At 42.8% G+C, this 19409-nt stretch overlaps 8 protein-coding genes across 8 annotated transcripts; 3 read left to right on the top strand and 5 right to left on the bottom strand.

The window, feature by feature from the left end:
• Positions 1-67: 67 nt before the first annotated feature.
• Positions 68-415, bottom strand: SS1G_03153 (predicted protein; the record flags this gene model as incomplete). The annotated part of the gene is made up of 2 exons (XM_001595015.1): positions 68-235; positions 386-415. The coding sequence occupies 2 exons, from the start codon at positions 413-415 to the stop codon at positions 68-70; spliced, it is 198 nt and encodes a 65-aa protein (XP_001595065.1).
• Positions 416-3079: 2664 nt separating this feature from the next.
• SS1G_03152 (hypothetical protein) lies at positions 3080-4186 on the top strand (the record flags this gene model as incomplete). The annotated part of the gene is made up of 3 exons (XM_001595014.1): positions 3080-3317; positions 3386-3957; positions 4007-4186. The coding sequence occupies 3 exons, from the start codon at positions 3080-3082 to the stop codon at positions 4184-4186; spliced, it is 990 nt and encodes a 329-aa protein (XP_001595064.1).
• Positions 4187-5240: 1054 nt separating this feature from the next.
• Positions 5241-6953, bottom strand: SS1G_03151 (hypothetical protein; the record flags this gene model as incomplete). Its single annotated transcript, XM_001595013.1, has 2 exons — positions 5241-6658; positions 6710-6953. 2 exons carry the CDS (start codon positions 6951-6953, stop codon positions 5241-5243), a joined length of 1662 nt encoding a protein of 553 aa, XP_001595063.1.
• Positions 6954-7956: 1003 nt separating this feature from the next.
• On the bottom strand, positions 7957-8372 carry SS1G_03150 (predicted protein; the record flags this gene model as incomplete). Its single annotated transcript, XM_001595012.1, has 2 exons — positions 7957-8128; positions 8314-8372. The coding sequence occupies 2 exons, from the start codon at positions 8370-8372 to the stop codon at positions 7957-7959; spliced, it is 231 nt and encodes a 76-aa protein (XP_001595062.1).
• Positions 8373-8939: 567 nt separating this feature from the next.
• On the top strand, positions 8940-10631 carry SS1G_03149 (hypothetical protein; the record flags this gene model as incomplete). Its single annotated transcript, XM_001595011.1, has 2 exons — positions 8940-10435; positions 10613-10631. 2 exons carry the CDS (start codon positions 8940-8942, stop codon positions 10629-10631), a joined length of 1515 nt encoding a protein of 504 aa, XP_001595061.1.
• A 1347-nt stretch (positions 10632-11978) lies between these two features.
• SS1G_03148 (predicted protein) lies at positions 11979-13604 on the bottom strand (the record flags this gene model as incomplete). Its single annotated transcript, XM_001595010.1, has 4 exons — positions 11979-12063; positions 12245-12518; positions 12658-12809; positions 12946-13604. The coding sequence occupies 4 exons, from the start codon at positions 13602-13604 to the stop codon at positions 11979-11981; spliced, it is 1170 nt and encodes a 389-aa protein (XP_001595060.1).
• A 735-nt stretch (positions 13605-14339) lies between these two features.
• Positions 14340-16647, bottom strand: SS1G_03147 (hypothetical protein; the record flags this gene model as incomplete). The annotated part of the gene is made up of 3 exons (XM_001595009.1): positions 14340-15158; positions 15216-16302; positions 16481-16647. 3 exons carry the CDS (start codon positions 16645-16647, stop codon positions 14340-14342), a joined length of 2073 nt encoding a protein of 690 aa, XP_001595059.1.
• A 1531-nt stretch (positions 16648-18178) lies between these two features.
• On the top strand, positions 18179-18983 carry SS1G_03146 (hypothetical protein; the record flags this gene model as incomplete). Its single annotated transcript, XM_001595008.1, has 4 exons — positions 18179-18263; positions 18324-18429; positions 18497-18671; positions 18768-18983. The coding sequence occupies 4 exons, from the start codon at positions 18179-18181 to the stop codon at positions 18981-18983; spliced, it is 582 nt and encodes a 193-aa protein (XP_001595058.1).
• Between the last annotated feature and the right edge of the window lie 426 nt (positions 18984-19409).

Genomic DNA, 19409 nt, shown 5'->3' with positions numbered 1-19409 from the left:
AGTTAGCAGTTAGCAGGGAAAGAGAATTCTACTCGTCTTACTTGGTCAAGGATTTTCAACATCATGATTAATTGCCAACTACCATTGACGGGCAAAAGACCTCAATTCTCCATCCAGAGTTTGAGTCTAATGACTGTGCGACTACTTCATTGACTTTGTACTCCGTACTCGATATATGGTTATCACCGGAGCCATTATTAGTTGTAAATCTAGGCAAAATAAGGACAATCTGCATCTACCTAGTGTTGGTATACGAGGGACTTCGTCATCACCGAATTGGTAATCGGAGACAAAAAACCATCAGATCTTCAGAAAAGAAAAGATTACAATAGCCATTGCATATGAAAGGACATGAAAGGACCAAGGACCCAAGTAAATTACCTACCTTGCCGTTGCCATTTTCAAGATTTGGCATGGTTTTTTCTTCTTTTCTTTGTGGATGGCTGGCTTACTGCAGATGAATGGCCACAAGCGTTGTAGACCGTTCGTTTTTCTCATTTTAGTGTGGGGAGAGTGGGATTGGCCTTTTGCATCTTTCAAACTTTGGTCAATTTTTGTCTGGGATCATTTTTATATATCCCCAAGCATGATAAACTCCGGCTTCTCTTGTTCAGCTTGAAAGTGGGAAGCAAAGTGGACGAAACAGATGCAAACGGAACACCAGAAATTGAATACGCATTTTACCCGGTACGGTCAAACCTAGTATGGTCATGAATGATCAATCAATCTTGCATGCCCTGCGACACTATCGATCGACTGATAACTTCTACCTCCTGGTATGATCATTGGCATACCCAAATGCAAAGTCTACACAAGTACGCTCGGTCTACAACTCGGTCTACAGCTTTGTCTGGTACAGTATCGTTGTTTTGTATGGTAGCACCGCCTGTGTCTAGACTTGGATGTGACGGTTACGGAAGTGTGCCCCTTTCCAATCCTACACTATCGTGAAAACACTTCGGCATACCCAAGAGTATCATTACGATATACTTTCTTGGGCTCGGGTACTACCAATGGGATGGGGATGCTCACCATTTTCCAACATGGAATCGTTTCGAATAGGGTATCAATAAAGCTAGACCAGGCTGAGGAACGCCTACACGAATTTTGGACTTGGGCATCATGCACTCAGTTATCCGGAAAAATTCACGACATCATGGAATCAGCATTTGATCTTGCAATTTTAAGACTTCTATGCTGCCGACCACTCACGCCCCATATCATAGCATCCTGTGGCTTGTATTATATTATCATGCCCGCGTAATATTGTAAAAGATACAGAACCGCAGAAATGGGCGATCTGCTCGGTCAGCTTGTTCGACGGCGCATGCAGACATACTTGCCCGCGGTGTTTATCATTCAAAAAGCGACAAGTCATTCGTGTTCTTTACCGGCTGTGCTTGCTTTTAAGCTACTCATCAAAGATTAACCAACTTTTTCCTCTCAATGTTACACACAATAACCTGTCATGCTACTCCTTTAAGCCCCCCACCGAACAACATGGTAGACTAGATCTTTTCTTCCCGTCTCCTTCTACTGCTGGAACTTACCTAAGCTTGCAAAGGTTGTAATCCAGCTCACCGGTCATATGCAGACAAGCTGTCCTTGAAAGTTGGCTGAACTGAAAGGAGACTCGGGAAGGAAGGAATACAAGCCTGCTCGGTAGGTTTAGCATGTCCTCCGGTGCAAATTGAACCCCCTGTCGCTATTGCATCTAATCAATGCAAAAGGCCGCACATCCAACACCAGGTAACATCTCTAGGTTGAAAACTGGATCCTCATCAGCAATTCAGCAGCAATTTGAATTTGCAATTAACACATGTTTCCTAACCATCGACGCCAAACCTTCTGGATCATTTGATTGAGAAACCATGTCCGACACATATATCACATCACAAAATTTAGTCCATCTTAGCCGGATCGCCGCGCCTCGTGAGATGGGATTTTCAAAGTGATAATCTTCCACTCTCGAGGTTCAAACTTGCATTCAGCAATCAGGCCGATGTCTTAAATGAATGAAGGACTAAGGGTCTTACTATCACTATGCACACATCATCAAGAGTCATCATGATATGCGCGTGCCCAGGAAAGTCTCATCGACTGGAACTCAGGTACTATGTGAAAAAAGGCCGACTTCTCATCAAATATCTAGCCTCGTATATGTTCTGTCTGATATGGGGAGGTGGCAGAGGAACATCCGGCCAGCCAAATGTCTGTTGTATGTCAAACAACATACGCCGCGTACCGCCCGTTGTACGAATGATCCCGAAAACCGAAAGCAAAGATTTGTTCTTTGTAGCCAAGATATTACAGTTGAGATTGCCGCATACATTTTAATATGGGAATAGGATGTATGACACCACCGTCTTTTAGGCTTGACAGCTTCCCAAATCATCCTCTTTAATCATGCTTGGTCCCACAGGGAATTTGTAGGTATTCACTGAGTGTAATTCGTGACTTATCGAAATGAGAGTGTACTACTTGAGGTGAAACGATGGTAGGCCGGTTGTATTACTAGCAATGTCGTTACACTTTTGTCATCAAAATGTTTACTGTAAAATACCCAAAAATCACACTCAACCAAAAATGAATACATGTAAACGGGTTAAAATCTTTTAACTATTGGTGTCCTTGAAGTCTGACATTGATATAACGTGAATATCACGTGATTATACATTCAGAAGAACTTCCTGCCTGAGGTAGGAAGTTTCCATTCTATTTTTGGTCGGTTGAAAATTGGTTTCGCCGCCAACGAGAAAATAGTTGCTAGGGACATACGAGATGTTCAAGACTAATCAATGCTATTGGTGCATTCTTCCCCCCCTTGGTCGCAACGACTCTCCATCATTCAAACATCCACAATCTTTGCATCTCATCAAAACATCGATAGAATAACTTAGACCTACACAATTACGATCGCTAGTTTTATTGTCGCTACATATACATTCACTCATTGCAGTTTTACGAAAATCGATAATCACACCATCGTTCCGCGGATTCCTCGTATTTCGATAACATTCGATTTCCAACCTCCTCAAAACATCTCTAACAACGTCGAACGACAACGATATAAGCTACGATGGGTTTCGGGGACTTTTACTCCATCTGCGAACAAGCAGCGCTTCCATTATGTGCAGAGGTGGGAGCGATAAAAACGATTGCGGGAAGTCATGGCATCGAGGCAAATTGCTATTCGCGCAATATTGAATTAGCCAATACGATTATATTTCAAGGAGCCGCAAGTTTCGTGCATATCATGGCGCTAATCATGACCGTTATCATGATATTGCACGTAAGGAGCAAATTTACTGCTGTTGGTAAGTCAGCCCGGAGTGCATCTTGGGGGGGATATCGAGTTGTTCGAGACTAACGCGACACCTTACAGGCCGGAAAGAAATCACAAGCTTCTTCTATATATATATGCTCCTCACATTCTTTACGTTACTTCTCGACGCTGGTGTTATTCCACCTGGAACTAGTCCTTACCCGTATTTTTCAGCCATACAAAATGGTCTCACATCTGCGCTCACAGTCTGTTTATTGATTAATGGATTTGTTGGATTTCAGTTATACGAAGATGGAACACGAATCTCTGTTTGGCTTCTCCGCTCAATCAGTCTCGCTATGTTTGCTCTTACTTTCCTCGTTTCGCTTGCTACCTACATGTCCTGGGCAGGACTTGGCCCTACTCGAACTGTTGGACTTTTCGTTGTGCTATACTTACTTTCCGCTATTGAATTGGCCATTTACGGTATTATGCAAGTAATTCTTGTAGTAAACACACTTCAGGATCGTTGGCCCCTGGGTGAACTTTCGTTTGCCCTTTTCTTCTTTGTTGCGGGTCAAGTTGTACTTTATGCATTCAGTACTAGCATTTGCAACGCTATCAGCCATTATTTGGATGGATTATTTTTTGCTTCAATTGCTAATCTTTTAGCTGTCATGATGATTTACAAGGTGAGTGTTAACTATAACTCACAATTTACTCTATTAACACCTCAAACAGTACTGGGATTCTATTACTAAAGAAGATCTCGAGTTTTCTGTTGGCATCAAGCAGAACAATTGGGAAGTTAAGGACCTTCTCGAAGATGAGCGAAGAAACACTGTCTATCAAGATATGGATTACCAGCACAGTCCTGGCCACCAACCTCGAAACTCGAATTATGGCGGCTTTAACTATTGAAAAGCCATTTTATGAAATATGGAAGTGATTAAAGAGCAAACGTAATGGATGAGGATGAAGAGGAGTAGAGATACCACAACTGATGAGAAGAGATACTTCGGGTTTCTGTTGCATTACATTGCACCAGGGGGGAAGCCTTGTAACAACGCGGAGATGTCTGGGAATTTGAGCGGGCGTCTTGTTGGTTTGGGGGTTTGTATGAGTTCATGGGCGCCTTGTAAATAGCAAGGACAGTTTTAATCGTTTTCTTGGGCAATGGATAGGTATGATATGTGGAATGAGCGGAAGGTGGCGTTAATTTCGGGTCTGGGAAAGCGTAGTATGGAATTGATAAGAATGTAATGAATTTGTAGGAAGAAGAGGAGGGAAGGAGAAGAAGTTGGATATTCCCGATTGTGATTGGAGAGAATCTGCGTGGGAGGGTGAGAAAGAAAGAAAATGAAGTGAAATGAAAGATGAAGAAATTGATTGAAAAGAGTGAAGATATAATGAAGAGGTGAGTGATGATAGAATGAGATGATAAAAACGGAGTGCAGAGTGTAAAGGATAAGGAACAAAAAAGTAATATAATATAATATAATATGGGTATTAAAGTATTAGCTATCTGCCCTACCTACTCTACCTACCTATGAACATCGTTCTGATCTGATATGATTTGAGTTGATTTGCTTTGATTTGCTTTTCTCAGTTTGATATTCATCTTGATTGTTCACTTACTTGCTTATAAGATCTCACTCGTATTTATATACTTCTATTTACCTAGGCACTTGTATATAAATATATAAATACATATGTATGTTGAGAAAAAAAAAAGTAAATATCAAATCTTATCCACCTAACCTAACCTAACCTTGCCATAGATAGATAGGTACATACATACCACTGACTTACTTACTGAAAGTAGGTATTTAAATCTATCTCATCTATCTACCTATTCAACCTAAAGTTATTATATCTATATCCATATTTATATCCATATTCATATTCGTATACACATTTCCTTCTCTCCCCTTCTCTTCCATTCCCTTCCCTTCCTTCCACCCAGCCAACCAACCTACAACCTCGGTTCCACCATCCCCCTCCACCCCGCCTCCTGAGCAATCATCTCCGCCGCCCTCTCCCCAATCGCCAAAACAGTCAACATGGGATTAATCGTCGTCATCGTAGGAAAAACCCCCGCATCCGCCACCCTCACTCCCTTCAATCCCCTAACCTTTAATTTCTCATCACACACACTCATCTTATCCTCTTCACTGCCCATTTTAGTCGTTCCGGCAGGATGATACACGGTATGAGCTACTTTTCTCCCGTACTCTGAAAGCTGCTCGTCGGATTGGATTTCGGGACCGGGAGCTACTTCGCGGAGGAGCCAGTTGGAAAAGGGAGGTTTCTTTGCGATTTCGCGGGCGGCTTTGAGACCTGCGACGATGGTGGCTGCATCGTAGCCTTCCGGGTCGGTGAAGTAGCGGAAATCGAGGGCGGGTTTGATGGAGGGGTCGGATGAGGTTAAGTAGATGCGTCCTCTTGATCTGGGACGTGGGATGTTGGGGGTCATGCAGAAGGCGTTTAGAGGGGCGTCGTAGCCGAGACGAGCGGTGTTGAGACAGAAGGGGATTTGGTAGCAGTGCATCATGATGTCTGCGATGGTGCCGTCTGGGAGTCCTTTAGGGTTGAGTTCTGGGTGAGTGTGGTTTTTGGCGGCGTTGGGGAGTTCTCGACGGAGGAATATCCCTGCGTCGCTGTCCATGGTTGTTTGTGGTGGGACTGGGGCGTTGAGTTCCCACATGATGATGGATTCTGGGTGGTCGATGAGGTTTTCCCCTACACCGGGAAGATCGTGTATGACGGGGATACCGAGGTCTTTGAGTTGTTGGGCGGGGCCAACTCCAGAAAGTAGCATGAGACGACAGGTATCGACTGCGCCAGCACAGAGGATAGTTTCGGTCTTGGGAGAGACGGTGAGTTTCTCGCCGGATTTCAAGGTGACGTTTACGCTCTTGACGGTTTTGTTGGAGTCGAAGTTGAGTTTGCTGACCCATGCATTGGTAAGGATGGTCAAATTTGGTCGACTCTCGGCTCCCCGGAGAATTGGGTGAATGTAAGCGACAGATGCGGAACTTCTTCGTCCATCATCTGGATTGTAGGATACTGAGAAGAAACCTACACCTTGTTCGAGGGCACCCTTTTCACGGATCTCGTGGTTAAAATCATGGATGATGGGAATGTCCATGGCAGTAGAGCAAGATTGAACCCAATCCTTGCAAATTTGATTTCTGTGACGTGGATGAACTGGGTTGGTTTGATTGCGGAGGTTATCAATGAGACGCATCATAGTCTTGAATCCCCATCCTTTACATCCTAAACTCTCCCAAATTTGACAATCATACTCGAATGGACGGAATGATATCAGGGTATTGTGAGAAGAGCAGCCTCCAAGAACCTTAGCACGTGAGTGTCTAATGTATGAGTTTCCTAATTGCTGTCAGCGTCGATTTCAATTGCTCCTGAAAAGATCATAGTTACCATTTGGTTGCTCGGTGGTTCCATAGTCATAATCCAACTCTCCACCAAGTAACGTGAGCCATTCCTTGAGCTTCAATACTTTATCATTATTGAAATCACTTGGACCGCCCTCGATCATAAGAATCTTCTTATTGGGTAAATATTCGGAAAGTCTGCTAGCAATAACACATCCTGCCGTTCCACCTCCAACAATGACATAGTCAAAGTCATTGACTTGTGATGAAGATAAAAGATCGGTAGTCATCTTGAACGCTTTTTGTTCGGGTTGAATGAAAGATCCAAAGGAGAAGAAGCTATTCAGAAGAAAAGATATGGAGAAGAAAGAAGAAATCTATTTGTAATAGTATAATGTACTCCGTAGAAAGTCGTCCTCAGGTGATTTCTAGGTTATTGAGTCTTGAGATGATTAGATCCTAGTCAAGGAGGGGCTGGAAGTGGATTCTGAAATCGATCGAGGTTACTTGGTATAAGGCGGTATAAAATGACAATCGGAGAGGGTCTCTCTGGGGTTGAATTACTTGAGTAGTATGTAAAGTGTAAAATGTAAAATGGTAAATGATAGATAAAATTGCCAAGTAGGGAAAGAGGGCGCGTGGCCTTGAATACCTTTCCGATTATTGTTTGAGGATGACTTTTATGAAATGACGGTGAAGATAAATCGAGATGATCGATCGATCTTAGTAGATAGATAGATATAGAAAGATGATGAGAAAATTTATAAAGTATACAAGAAAAAAAAAGTTTTAATAAATTTTTTTAAAGAAAGATATAAGTAGGCTTAAGAAACTAAACTTCCTAGTAAATGTTTAGGGTTCTGACTTCTGAGTGTCTAAAAGTCTTACTTTACTCCGTACCAAGGATCAATTCAATAACTACTATGTAATAAAAAGACTAAAAGCAGTGAACTGACCTTTCAGTAGTTCTCAGGAGAGAAATTGATCATAGAATGAATCATGCCATGACTTTTTTTTACATTTGTACAACCAAGACGGGGGTCCTTTCTGACTCTCATCTCATAATCTTAGATGTGAACATTCAAGCACCTCAAGGAAAGACTTACGGAATATACATGATTGAATGGGTAGGATCGAGATAGTCAATAGATATCATATTATACCTATCGGACAATCAATCAATCGAACAATCAATCAACAAAGAGAATCTAACTGGTGACCGAGCGATAGAAGATAAAAGTAAAATCTTCAAAGGAAAAAGGATCTTTTACTCTGATGTCGTTTAGTGTAGCTTCAATTAAATTCAAAGAGGTTTAGTCCATGTAAGCCTTTTTCCGGGGACTGAGACATTTTGACCAATAATAACTTCCAAATGACGACAGATTGAGTTTCACCCATGTTCGTGCCAAGCTTTCGGATTACCCCTGGTAAATCATCGTCATTGCCGAATGAAGAGAGTTTTTCCCTACAGAGAAGTTACCTAGTATATCCTTAATCGTTTTATCGTTTCATCTCCCTTTTAACAAACTTCATCAAACACCGGTATTCATATCTATAATCTAACCATCTCGAGGTAAATTGTTTTTACTCTATATGATACCAATACACCATCTCATGCATTAGCTACATACAATACCGGTATGTACTTACCTAGTACCTCCTTTCTTATCATCGTTATCGCTATCGATATCGATGTCAACATCTATCATCATCTCTCTCCTTCTCTCACCATCGGAATCTGCTAGTCTGCTAGTCTACTAGCCTGCTGGTCCAAGGTGGCTGGTTACATCGGAGAATCGCCTTATACTTCTCTTCTAAGTTCTCACTCGCAATTCTCCGAGAAGAAGGCGATTGATTCCCGTATTCAGTATTCCGCTCGGGTACTCTTATTAGTCTCTTACACAATCGATCCTCTTTATGGTCCGACATTCCGCCATTTCTGGAAAGTTTCCATCTTTTTTCATCATCAAATTTGTCAACCCCATTTTTCTCACTCCACACAAACACGATTCCCAATTAGTATTGGTGTGAAAAGGCTGATTCAGTCCGTTGCTTTCTTAGCTACCTACCGAGACACCAGGGTCCTTCGGTTTCATTTTACCCCACTAGGAAATTATTTACTTCGAGACCCATTTACTCTTTTACCTCTCGTCATTGTATAGTATCATCCCAAGCCTTTCATTGGTGAAAAGAGTGAAGTCTGAAATTCATTGATTGATTGATTGAATTACCAGAATATTGATTATTAAAACTTATCATCAAAACTTATCATCAAAATGTCTACATACGCAGAACAAAAACTTTACTATGATGGCAAAGTTCAACAAGCTACCTCTAAAGAAACATTTACCACAGTCAACCCCGCCACAGGAAAACCTCTAGCAAATGTACAAAAAGCATCACCATCAGATATCGATTCCGCTGTAGCTTCGGCCCAAAAAGCATTTCCATCATGGTCACAGACACCACCAATGATCCGCTCCCGAATCCTTCTTAAAGCCGTCCAGATACTTCGCGAACGAAATGACGAAATAGCCAAGGTGGAAACACACGATACGGGCAAGGCATATTCGGAAACCAGCGCTGTCGATGTCGTTACTGGAGCAGATGTGTTAGAATACTTTGCGAACCTAGTTGCAAGTGGAGGAATGAATGGAGAAACTACACAATTGAGACCAGATGCATGGATATATACCAAAAAGGAAGCTTTGGGTGTATGCGCCGGTATTGGAGCTTGGAACTACCCTATTCAAATTGCTTTATGGAAATCAGCGCCTTGCTTGGCAGCCGGAAATTGTATGGTCTATAAGCCATCCGAAGTAACTCCATTGCATGGCCAAATTCTCGCACAAGTGTATGCAGAAGCTGGACTTCCCCCGGGGGTTTTCAATATCGTGCATGGAGATGGATCAGTAGGAGGGTATTTGACCACCCATCCAGGTATTGCCAAAGTAAGTTTCACAGGTCAAGTCTCAACTGGTCAAAAGGTGGCTGCTGCTGCAGCTGGTGGCATGAAATATGTTACCATGGAGTTGGGCGGTAAAAGTCCTCTCATTATCCTTCCAGATACCGATCTTGAAAATGCTGTTGATGGAGCGATGATGGCCAACTTTTATTCCACCGGACAAGTCTGCACAAACGGAACTAGAGTTTTTGTACACGAAAGTATGAAATCAGCATTCGAAAAACGTCTTCTCGAAAAGATGGAATATATTAGAGCCTTGGAGCCAATGGATGCCAATAGTAATTTTGGTCCCCTCGTTTCAGAGATCCATCAAAAGAAAGTCCTCAACTATATCCAACAAGGAATTGAAAACGATAAAGCAAAACTCCTCTATGGTGGCCCAGAAAAGCCAACCGACATTCCTAGCGGTCACGAATCAGGCTTTTGGGTTCGCCCTACCGTCTTTACAGATTGTACGGATGACATGCTTATCACCCGGGAAGAGATTTTCGGTCCAGTTCTCTGCATTCTTACATATTCTACCACAGAAGAAGTTATCCGTCGCGCCAACGACACAAAATTAGGATTGGCAGCCGGTGTCTTCGGAAAGAATATAAACGAATGTCATGAAGTGATTGGAAAGATAGAAGCAGGTATAACATGGATTAATACATGGGGAGAAAGTCCTGCGGAGATGAGTGTAGGAGGTTGGAAGATGAGTGGAGTGGGAGTGGAAAATGGTAGGAGGGGATTGAATGCTTGGGTTAGGGAAAGAAGCACTTTGGTACAAAATGGTGGAGGAGAGGTGGGAAGCGTTTTTTGTAAATTGTAAGCTGTGAGCTGGCTGCTTGGGGATATATCCATATCCGAATTTGAAAGTATGGAGAATGTGAATGGAATGAAAGTTACGAACCAGAGGGAAAGGAAGAATAAGCCTGATGAGCTTAAAACCTAGACTATTGATCGGTATAAACACAAATAAATATCTATTAATCCATATAATAGTAGAATTCCTAGGAGATAGATAGGTAGTCATAAAACAAATACCATCCATACCTACCTACCTACCTAAGTATTAAAGGAATCAAACAGAAAGAATATCCTATAATCGTTTGATATAAATAACGGGAGGAAATCATACATTATACATCATGCATCTCTTTCTCTCTCTTTTATTTCCAAAATAATTTCACTCTAATGTTTTTTGATTTTAGGCGGCCGGGGAAAGGAAAGGCCTAGGGGTGAACTGCACCAGGTTACGGGGCATTGTAGCTGATTGAGCGGGCCCAGGTGTCGTTTGGATAGGCAGGAGATGGATGCGGGGGTCGGGAGAGGTTTGCTTTGTTTTGCTCCTGCGAGGTTGGGTCCGTAGATTCTTGCTATTGCTATTGCAATTGGTCGGATGGGTTTTCATGCTGGCTTCGTGATAGTTGTCAGATTATACTCTTCTTTGTCTCTTTGTTTACTAATTAGATGTAGATAAGTAAACCTTGATATTCAGACTGCTAATTATCTGCTTTACTATTCACTCTGTATTTCCGGAGGGTTGGTTTGCTAGCGTTTTGAATTCGATGTGGTTGTTGGGTTCTGGGAACTTGGGACTTGGGACTTGGAAGTACATTGATATCGATGTTATGCTATATTTAATAGGTAGGAATGGTTGTGCTGGAGTGGATCGGAGTTGGATTTGAGTTGGAGTTGGGTCAGGTTCTCATACTGGGGATTGGTAGGTCTTGTACGTGTCTTCTATGTTGATGTTAGATGTTTTTTGCTTCGAGCTCGCTGCTCGAGGGAGTTTGTCTTTTTTTTTTGTCTTTGGAATTGGAAGTTTCATATCATTTTCTCGCTTCTTGCTTGCTGCAATTTGCAATTTACAGTTGAGAGGAGGTCTTGTCCGGAAGTTAATCTTACATATTTACATTCTTGAAGATGCCATCTCCCATCCCACATTTCCCATCTTCCATCCCCCGTCCTATCCCATCATTCTACATCTTTCCAAAAGAGATCCTCACTAAAGCTCACAACCATTTTAAACTGAACGATGGATGAGTTTCTGGAGACGGTGACTTGAATTCAAATCTTCAAAGATGACTGACTGTTGCAGAACCATTATTATCATCATCAAAAACTATGAATTATATGATTTATATCCACCAGCAAGCAATAAAATAACAGCCGCAAAACTCAGTGTAATATCTAACCTCCAGCCAAATCCCTCAAGTATTACAAAAACATCAAATCAAATCATCCACGAACCTGAATTAAAGAGCTGTTCTCGTATTCACATACCATCTTTCCCAGGAACTTTCTCACGATCATTTCTTTGACAAAAGCTTGAAAAATATGATTTCTATATCAAATTCTTCAATCCTTATACTTTCATCCTCACAATTTTAAATGGTAAATCCTCCTCTGTTTCCTCGTCAAATCCTACTGCTGGTACTACCCTCGCGTTCCTGAATATCGTATACTTAGTAAGTCCCTATCAATCAAGCAAGCAAAAATCAAAGAAAAACCAAACCCAAACCCAAACCCCTATCCTCCCCAAGAACAGCAAAACATATCCCCGCAAATTAAAAAACCACATTAAAGAAACTTCCACAAAAACAGCACTAAAGAAACCTCCCAAAAACTCACCCAACATGAAACCCCCTCCCAACCTCAAACGCTCTAGCTTTACCCCTCCCCCTCGCCTCCACGCTCAACTCCCTCAATCTAACCACAAACGCCTCTTTCCCCAGACCCGCAACCATCTTCAGTGGCTCCAACAATCTCATTTCATGACTCCAAGCTGGGATTTTTCGCGGCCAGATAATTGTCGCTTGGAGATTTTGGAGGGATTTCATCGATCCGATTATCATCCATGTGCGTTCCCAGCGGGGAACGTTGTTGCTGGAGGATTCGTTGAAGACTGGGTTTTGGGGTTAGTGGGTTGGGGAATGTAGTATTAGGGGGATTAGATGGGGGATACTGGGGAGTTGGGTGGGAAGGAAATAGGAGGGACGAGATGGGGGATGTGTTGAAGTGAAGGATGTATTATAATTACTTACGAGAGGAGGTGTCAAAGGAAAAAGAGAGTGTTACTGAAGTGATGGAATCGAAACGCCGAGGAAGTATTTCGTTGCTAAAGGAGATAAGTGATTCCATGCTGTCGAAATCGAAGGTATTGGCTGAGTAGAGAAGGGGAATTGCTTCGGAATATCTAAGTTATGTTAGTTTTTGGCTGGACTTATTTAATTCTTCCAGTACATTTAGATATCCAATCAAAATAAAAAAAGAAAGAAAAATCACCAAGAAATCGAGGATCACCTCGAAAAATACATGAAATATAAACATACATCCGTCTACAAACCTGCAGTAATTGAATTAACCCTCCGCTACCCTCTCCAACTTCCTCATGCACTCCACTACCCCCAACAATCTTCACACCCCTACACCCCGCAACCATACACGCATCTTCTTCCCTCGTATCTCTTCCATCCGAGTTTCTCCTTTCACATTTACAAACAACATGACCCAATTTAGTTTTCCTCCTCACAATATGCAACACCCTCCTTCCCAACACCCACTCATAAATCTCCATCCTCGCCTCCCTCGGCAACGCACCAAAAAAACTACTTCCCCCCTGACCAAAAAACCTCCTCTCCACACCTTCCTCCCTATTCCCCACCCCATCCACCTCCAGAACTTCAAACCCCATCCCAAAAACCCCCAATCCATACCCCTCCCTCGGCGTCAACGGTCTCTCCTTCCTCTTTACCCTCTCACTAACAGGTGCTTCAGGCACATACGATCTACTCGCCTTCCCTGTAAATTTATTTTGCTCATATGGTCTCTTAATCGCACTATACGGTTTACTTTGCGAGGAATCCGAAGAACGAGAACCGGGAAGGGCATCTAGAGCTTTTTGTATGAGATGAGAGGAAAGACGACGACGTTCTGGACCCCAAAGGTGATGCCTAGAGGGCGGGAGAAGATCGCGTGGTTTTGTGGACATGGTTGTATACGCATCTCATGAATTATATATCGTTCTTGTGATACATATAATCCTCTTGGTAAATCACAGAAATTTCAGTTATGAAAATTACTTGCAGATGGTAGATAGAGTAAGAGATCGGATATATTAGATGTAATATTAATAGAACAAGTGAAGATGGTGCCAAGAAATTCCGAGGGTAAATCGGCACCAGATTCCATTTTTCTCGTCGTAGGAAGGAATGTAACCTTACGGGAACGAATCATTTTATGACATAGAGCCAGGGATAAGCGCATCATCTCACTCAGTCAGACTCATTGTACGTCAAAGCGTGTAATAACTCACCGCTGGGATCATAATGAGTAGTTGCTTAGCTGACACCCATCGAGTATATATATTCGTGCGTATGGCACTTAACATAAGATGAGTCGCCGCTTTTCAGCCTGAGAATTGATGATGTGAATCGATGAATCAAAGTCTATCGCTTCATATGATTGTATAAAAATTGTACCACGAACAACACTAGATACGACGTAAGCTCTAGCCCTAATAGGGAAAAGTGAGTGCGATATATACCACGTGACTCACCCATGCGATGACTTGCAGGCGTTTCACCACGAGAGATCAAATAGAGGTACACAATACCACACCATGTATCTTTCAGCAAGAAAAAACCTGAAGCCCAAAGATATCAACCAAGAATCATACAAACATCGATGTAATATAAACTACGTAGATAGGTATATCGGAATTCGCTTAAAAACAATACTCCTCGACATGCAAGAAGATGCCGTTTGCCCCGGTCCCTTTATGCACAGCCCTCTCATCACTCAACCTCGCAGTCGAGTTTCTAACCTTAGCCACTAAACTCTTTCCTCCACAAACTGTTATTGCAGTTTCTCCTCCTGTGGCTTCTATTGGTCCTCTAATAAATTGACTTATATCGGGTCTTCCACTTAGGTATATTATATCTCTTTCTCCCCTCTCTGCTTTTTCGCTTGATTTCTTTTCTGGTTTCTTGGCACAGCAACATCCACCACCACCAGCTTGTCGATATTCCTCAGAGGTGCGGGATATTTGTTGAGTGGTGACATAGGATGTTTCATCAGTCTTTTTTTCGTCGCTATATGATTGACGTTTGAGGCTTCGGATTGAAATATCATCGTCGTTTGCTGTTCCACTTGATCGTGGATTACAACAGCATCCTCCTGCCTCTGTCGTCGTACTAGATGCAATGGATTTAGTGGTCATGTCACCTTCTTTCTCCTCGCTGCTTGGTTGATATCCTGCTCTTCCTTCTTCCACTTTGGAGCTGGTCATTGATGCTCCATCGTCGCCGGTCACGGCGATTTTCACAATTAATTGAATACCCCTCCTGTCTGCAATAGCATACGCGCTTCCTAACCGCTTGGTATAAAAATCGATATGGCTACGTTCGCGGACTACAAGAAGGAACTGAATCCGCTGCACACATGTTGGTGCGGGATTATGAAGTATGGATTCAAGGATGGGGAGGGTAAAGGATGCACCAGTAGAGGCGGAGATCAGAAGTATAGTCTCATAAGAACTCCAATTCTACAAGTAAAGTTAGTTAAAATATGGATCTGATGTGAAAAGAGAGGATACACATACTGGAGGGATACCATAAGGACCGGACACAAATGCCGTCAAAATAGCGGTTTTATCGAGGCGCTGCATTTTTGTTGCGTAATTATGTATCCTTCGTGAAAATCCTTTCTGGGCGCGGATTGCAAGTTGAATTTCATTGCAATGACACTGATTCGATGTCTGATATGGACTCGCGATAGTGAAGGGATGAGTTTCAAGTGGACCAAGCCTCGGAAGCCAGAGATACATGTGTTGACCTGCTTTCCATGTGAATGGTGCGTCTTTAATGCTGATTATAGTTATATCGTCACTCAAAGCCTGTAGCTCCGCCTGGTGGCCAATTCTTTGCACTCCTCTGCAGGCTGCTCCAACAACCTTCACTCTGAAATTTCTGACAATCAGTAAGATGCCTCTTAGAACCCAATCGAATGACACGGCTGCCACAGCAAACCATACGTTATACCTAGCATATTCAGGTACATGAATGTACAGCAGCCACAAGAATACTCCCGCACAAGCAATATGCTGCAACACGAATATTTCGTAAGCCATTCTCCTCAATGGACTTAAAGAGCTCAAAAATGTCCAGACTAAGAGTCCCCATGCGCCCATCCCATATTTCACCATCGGCATAAGACTCAGCTCAAAAGCTACAAAGTCTGCTCGAACCCATTCCCGGAAGAAAAAGGCACCATGAACCGTAACAGTAATTAGTAGAGTCCTTGAAGCCCAGCGATGGAACCAGTTTAATCTTTCATGAGAACTTCCAATCAAAGCTCCAATGACATTCGACTTGGAAGAAAGTAGATAGACAAGTGGGACTTGTGTAACGGAGATCCAAGCGCCGCGAAATCCAATGCGTTCGTAGTAGTAGGCATCTTTTATAATGGCACCATATGTCATCATGAAAATCAAGATTGCCCAATAGCAAAGGAGAAGGACAGCACGGCCTGACGAGGGAGGGGATAGCCATGAAAGATAAGGAGTTGAGATGTGAATTTGCGGATATGATATTTCTCGGAAAATGGCCGTAGCTGTTGCGTACATCTCCTGAAGGCGATTACTAGGTTTGGTTGGATATCTCAGAGTACCCGTCTGGCTTCTTCGAAGTCTATTGAGGTGTGTTAGCGATCCGAACCTATATCATTCCCATCACATAGGAAAAAAAGGACAACTTCGCTTCTCCCTGTCTCATGCATGGAACTTTCCAAGTAGAGACATACGAAATCGAGTTCCACACCACCAATCACAACACGCTTCATAACCTCAAAGAAGAAGAAATCACTGACCTATCCCAATCCCTCCATTTCTCAAACCCCCTACACAGCAGCACCGCGCCCACAAACCCAGCAATAATATACCAATACCCTAAAGCCAGTTTTTGATTATACGGCTTGAACATCCCATTCGAACCCATATCCATGCCACCACTCATCCCACTCATAAGTGCGTCCATTTTGTCTTAGATATATTCCCCCCAAAAATTTCGTAAAATCATAAACTTCTTTCCCTTCGTAAATGTCGTAGCCTCTGCGGCTTCCGAACCAGCGGAAAATCTCTCCTTGGCGGAAGTCGACTCCTTTTCCTAATGATGAGGCGAGACGAGGGGTATGTTGATGAAAGATTACCCCACTATCGTAACCAACTCTAAAAGCTCGAACCGATGCAAGACTGGTGGGATCTCGAACAATACTAGTAAATTCCCAACGCCTCTCCTGCTACCGTTCGACTCGATAAATCGTAATTATTTCGTTTTCCTTCGAAAAAAGTCTCGTTGGTGATAATAATGCAACTATGCACCAAAAGTCACGATTCCTTCTTAACCTCCTTGATTCCTTCCTTTTCTTTCCTTATCTATCGCAATCTCAGGTAATTTTCCAACTCGAACAATCACCAAAAATAAAACAAGTAGAATAAAATTAGAATTACCGTAACCAAAAGAGAGATCAAACAATCTTTCACCGTTTATCAAACTCGCAGTATTTTACTTTAGAAAAGAGGAAGCACCATGATATGTATGCCAAGCGGCTAAGGTCGCCTATGATCCCTGTCGAGTGGCTTGAAATGTGCTCAATTGCGCTCGTTTATCTTGCTCGTTGAAGAAGGGAGGTTTGGATCCCCCACTTGAAACACATCTGATCACCCCAGAGGATCGTCGATGGAATGGCAATGAGGAAGGAAAGAAATGGAAAAACTTGCTCATTCGAATGATATGTACCTACTTATCGAATATTGATTGGTGAGTTGTGGAAAGATTTCCGAGGTGATGAGTCGGGAGACTGATAATCTTATGTGGAATTGGGGAGTGGAGTTGGGATGGATGCATTCTGGAATGGGTATGGAAGAGAATGGTGAGTTCGCAAAGCTTAAGGCACAAGATGATAAGCTCAAGGGAGTGGATAAGGTTAAGGTTACGGAAAAAATACCCTAGTTCATTTATCAAGCATCATGGCTTGAGCATGGGCAATGAGCAAGATATTAGATATTAGATACTACAATCTAGTAGGTATTTCATATTCTGATGTGGACACTAGGTACTAGGAAGTAACCACCCGGAGAAACACGCCTCGGATAGTGGCATGTCTACTACATACTCCATAACTCATATCTTGGCAAGGGTCCATTCAATAGGTACCGACCGTACCGCACCCTACCGAGTAATGAGCAAGATATTCCTTCGATGTGGCTCGAGCATGGTATCGTCCCAGCTTCCTAGGCCCTTGACGGTATTTGAGCAATTTTCCAATACCCAATCCAATCCAACAATATGCACAAAAGAAGATTAAATAACTTGCTCATCCCCAGGAATTGAATTATTATAAATTAGATACTTATTATTTAGCCTTCCATCTATCTACCTATCTATACCAGTCTCAACTACAAAGAAACTTTCATTTCTCTTGGCCTTTCCATCTTTCCACCTTTCGACCTTTCGATCATCCAACAACCCAATTCTTCCCAAACTTAACAAAGAGAACTTCCATACAATGGCGCGTCTTGCAGCTCTTCTCGGTCTTGCTACCGTCATCTCCCAATGCTCTGCACATTTCCTCTTGAACCATCCCGTAACCTGTAAGCTCCATGAATTCAGATATCGGTGTGAGGAAAAGAAGAAAGCTAATGTTCCTCTAGATGGCTTCAACGACGATGCAGAGGGAACAGCTCCTTGCGGTGGATTTTCCGTTGCTTTTGATCACAATGTCACATATTTCCATGTCGATGGAGATTCAATTTCAATGTTGGTTACGTCCTAAAAATGTATGTATGCTTGGTACCAAGATCAACTCTAATATATTTGGAAACAGGACCACCACTCACCCATCTACAACATGGTTGCTCCGAGCAATGGTGGGAAGTGACACTGCCGCCGCAAACTGGACCAACCTCATTCCCACTGTCCAACAATCTGGTCTCGGCGATTTCTGTCAACCAAGCGTGACGGTTCCATCTACATTCGCTGGAAACAAGGGTGTCATAAATGTTGTCGCAGATGGCCCAGATGGTATACAAACCCTCTTAGCCAAGCCTCGGGTACTATATTTCTTTCCGTAAACTAACTCACATCTCTTTCCCTAGGACTTCTCTACCAATGCGCCGCCGTGTCATTCGTTCAAGGATCTGCAACCGACGTTCCTTCCTCATGCAAGAATGGAACCGGGGTATCGGCAAGCTACGCTGCTGACGCAGCCCTCTCCAGCCTCCCGGCCTCCGCGACTGCGACTGCGACCGCGACCGCATCCTCCTCGAGTGGAACAGCTGCCGCATCAAGTTCTAGCGCGGCTGGCGCTTTGACTGTCGGTCATATGCAATATGGTGCTATCGGATCCTTGGTGTGGGTTGGAAGTGTCGGTGTTGCAACTTTTGCTGCATTCTTGTTGTAAATCATGGATCAGATGTATTATGAATAATGAAGGAACAAATGCAAGGAGATGCCATGCACATAGGAACATACTCCGAAATAATGAGATCAAATAAACTAATTGATAATCACTGGCAAAATATCTTCAATCTGCAAACCTAGACGTACCATCCCTTATCCACATGGTTGGTTAGTCACAATTGTGTTACTATAATCTTCAGGGGAGAAAACAATCCTTCCTGCATCCAACGTGGCAAGGAGGAATCATGACGGCGCCTGAAATTAGTGCCCGATAATCATGTTGTAGAACAGGAAGTTCTTGGAGCGTTACCCCTAAATAGACCGAGGAAATGCCCGAT

This window comes from Sclerotinia sclerotiorum, genomic scaffold, assembly GCF_000146945.2.
Source record: "Sclerotinia sclerotiorum 1980 UF-70 scaffold_4 genomic scaffold, whole genome shotgun sequence".
Classification (NCBI taxonomy): Eukaryota; Fungi; Ascomycota; class Leotiomycetes; order Helotiales; family Sclerotiniaceae; genus Sclerotinia; species Sclerotinia sclerotiorum.
This window is presented reverse-complemented; position numbering and strand designations above follow the sequence as displayed.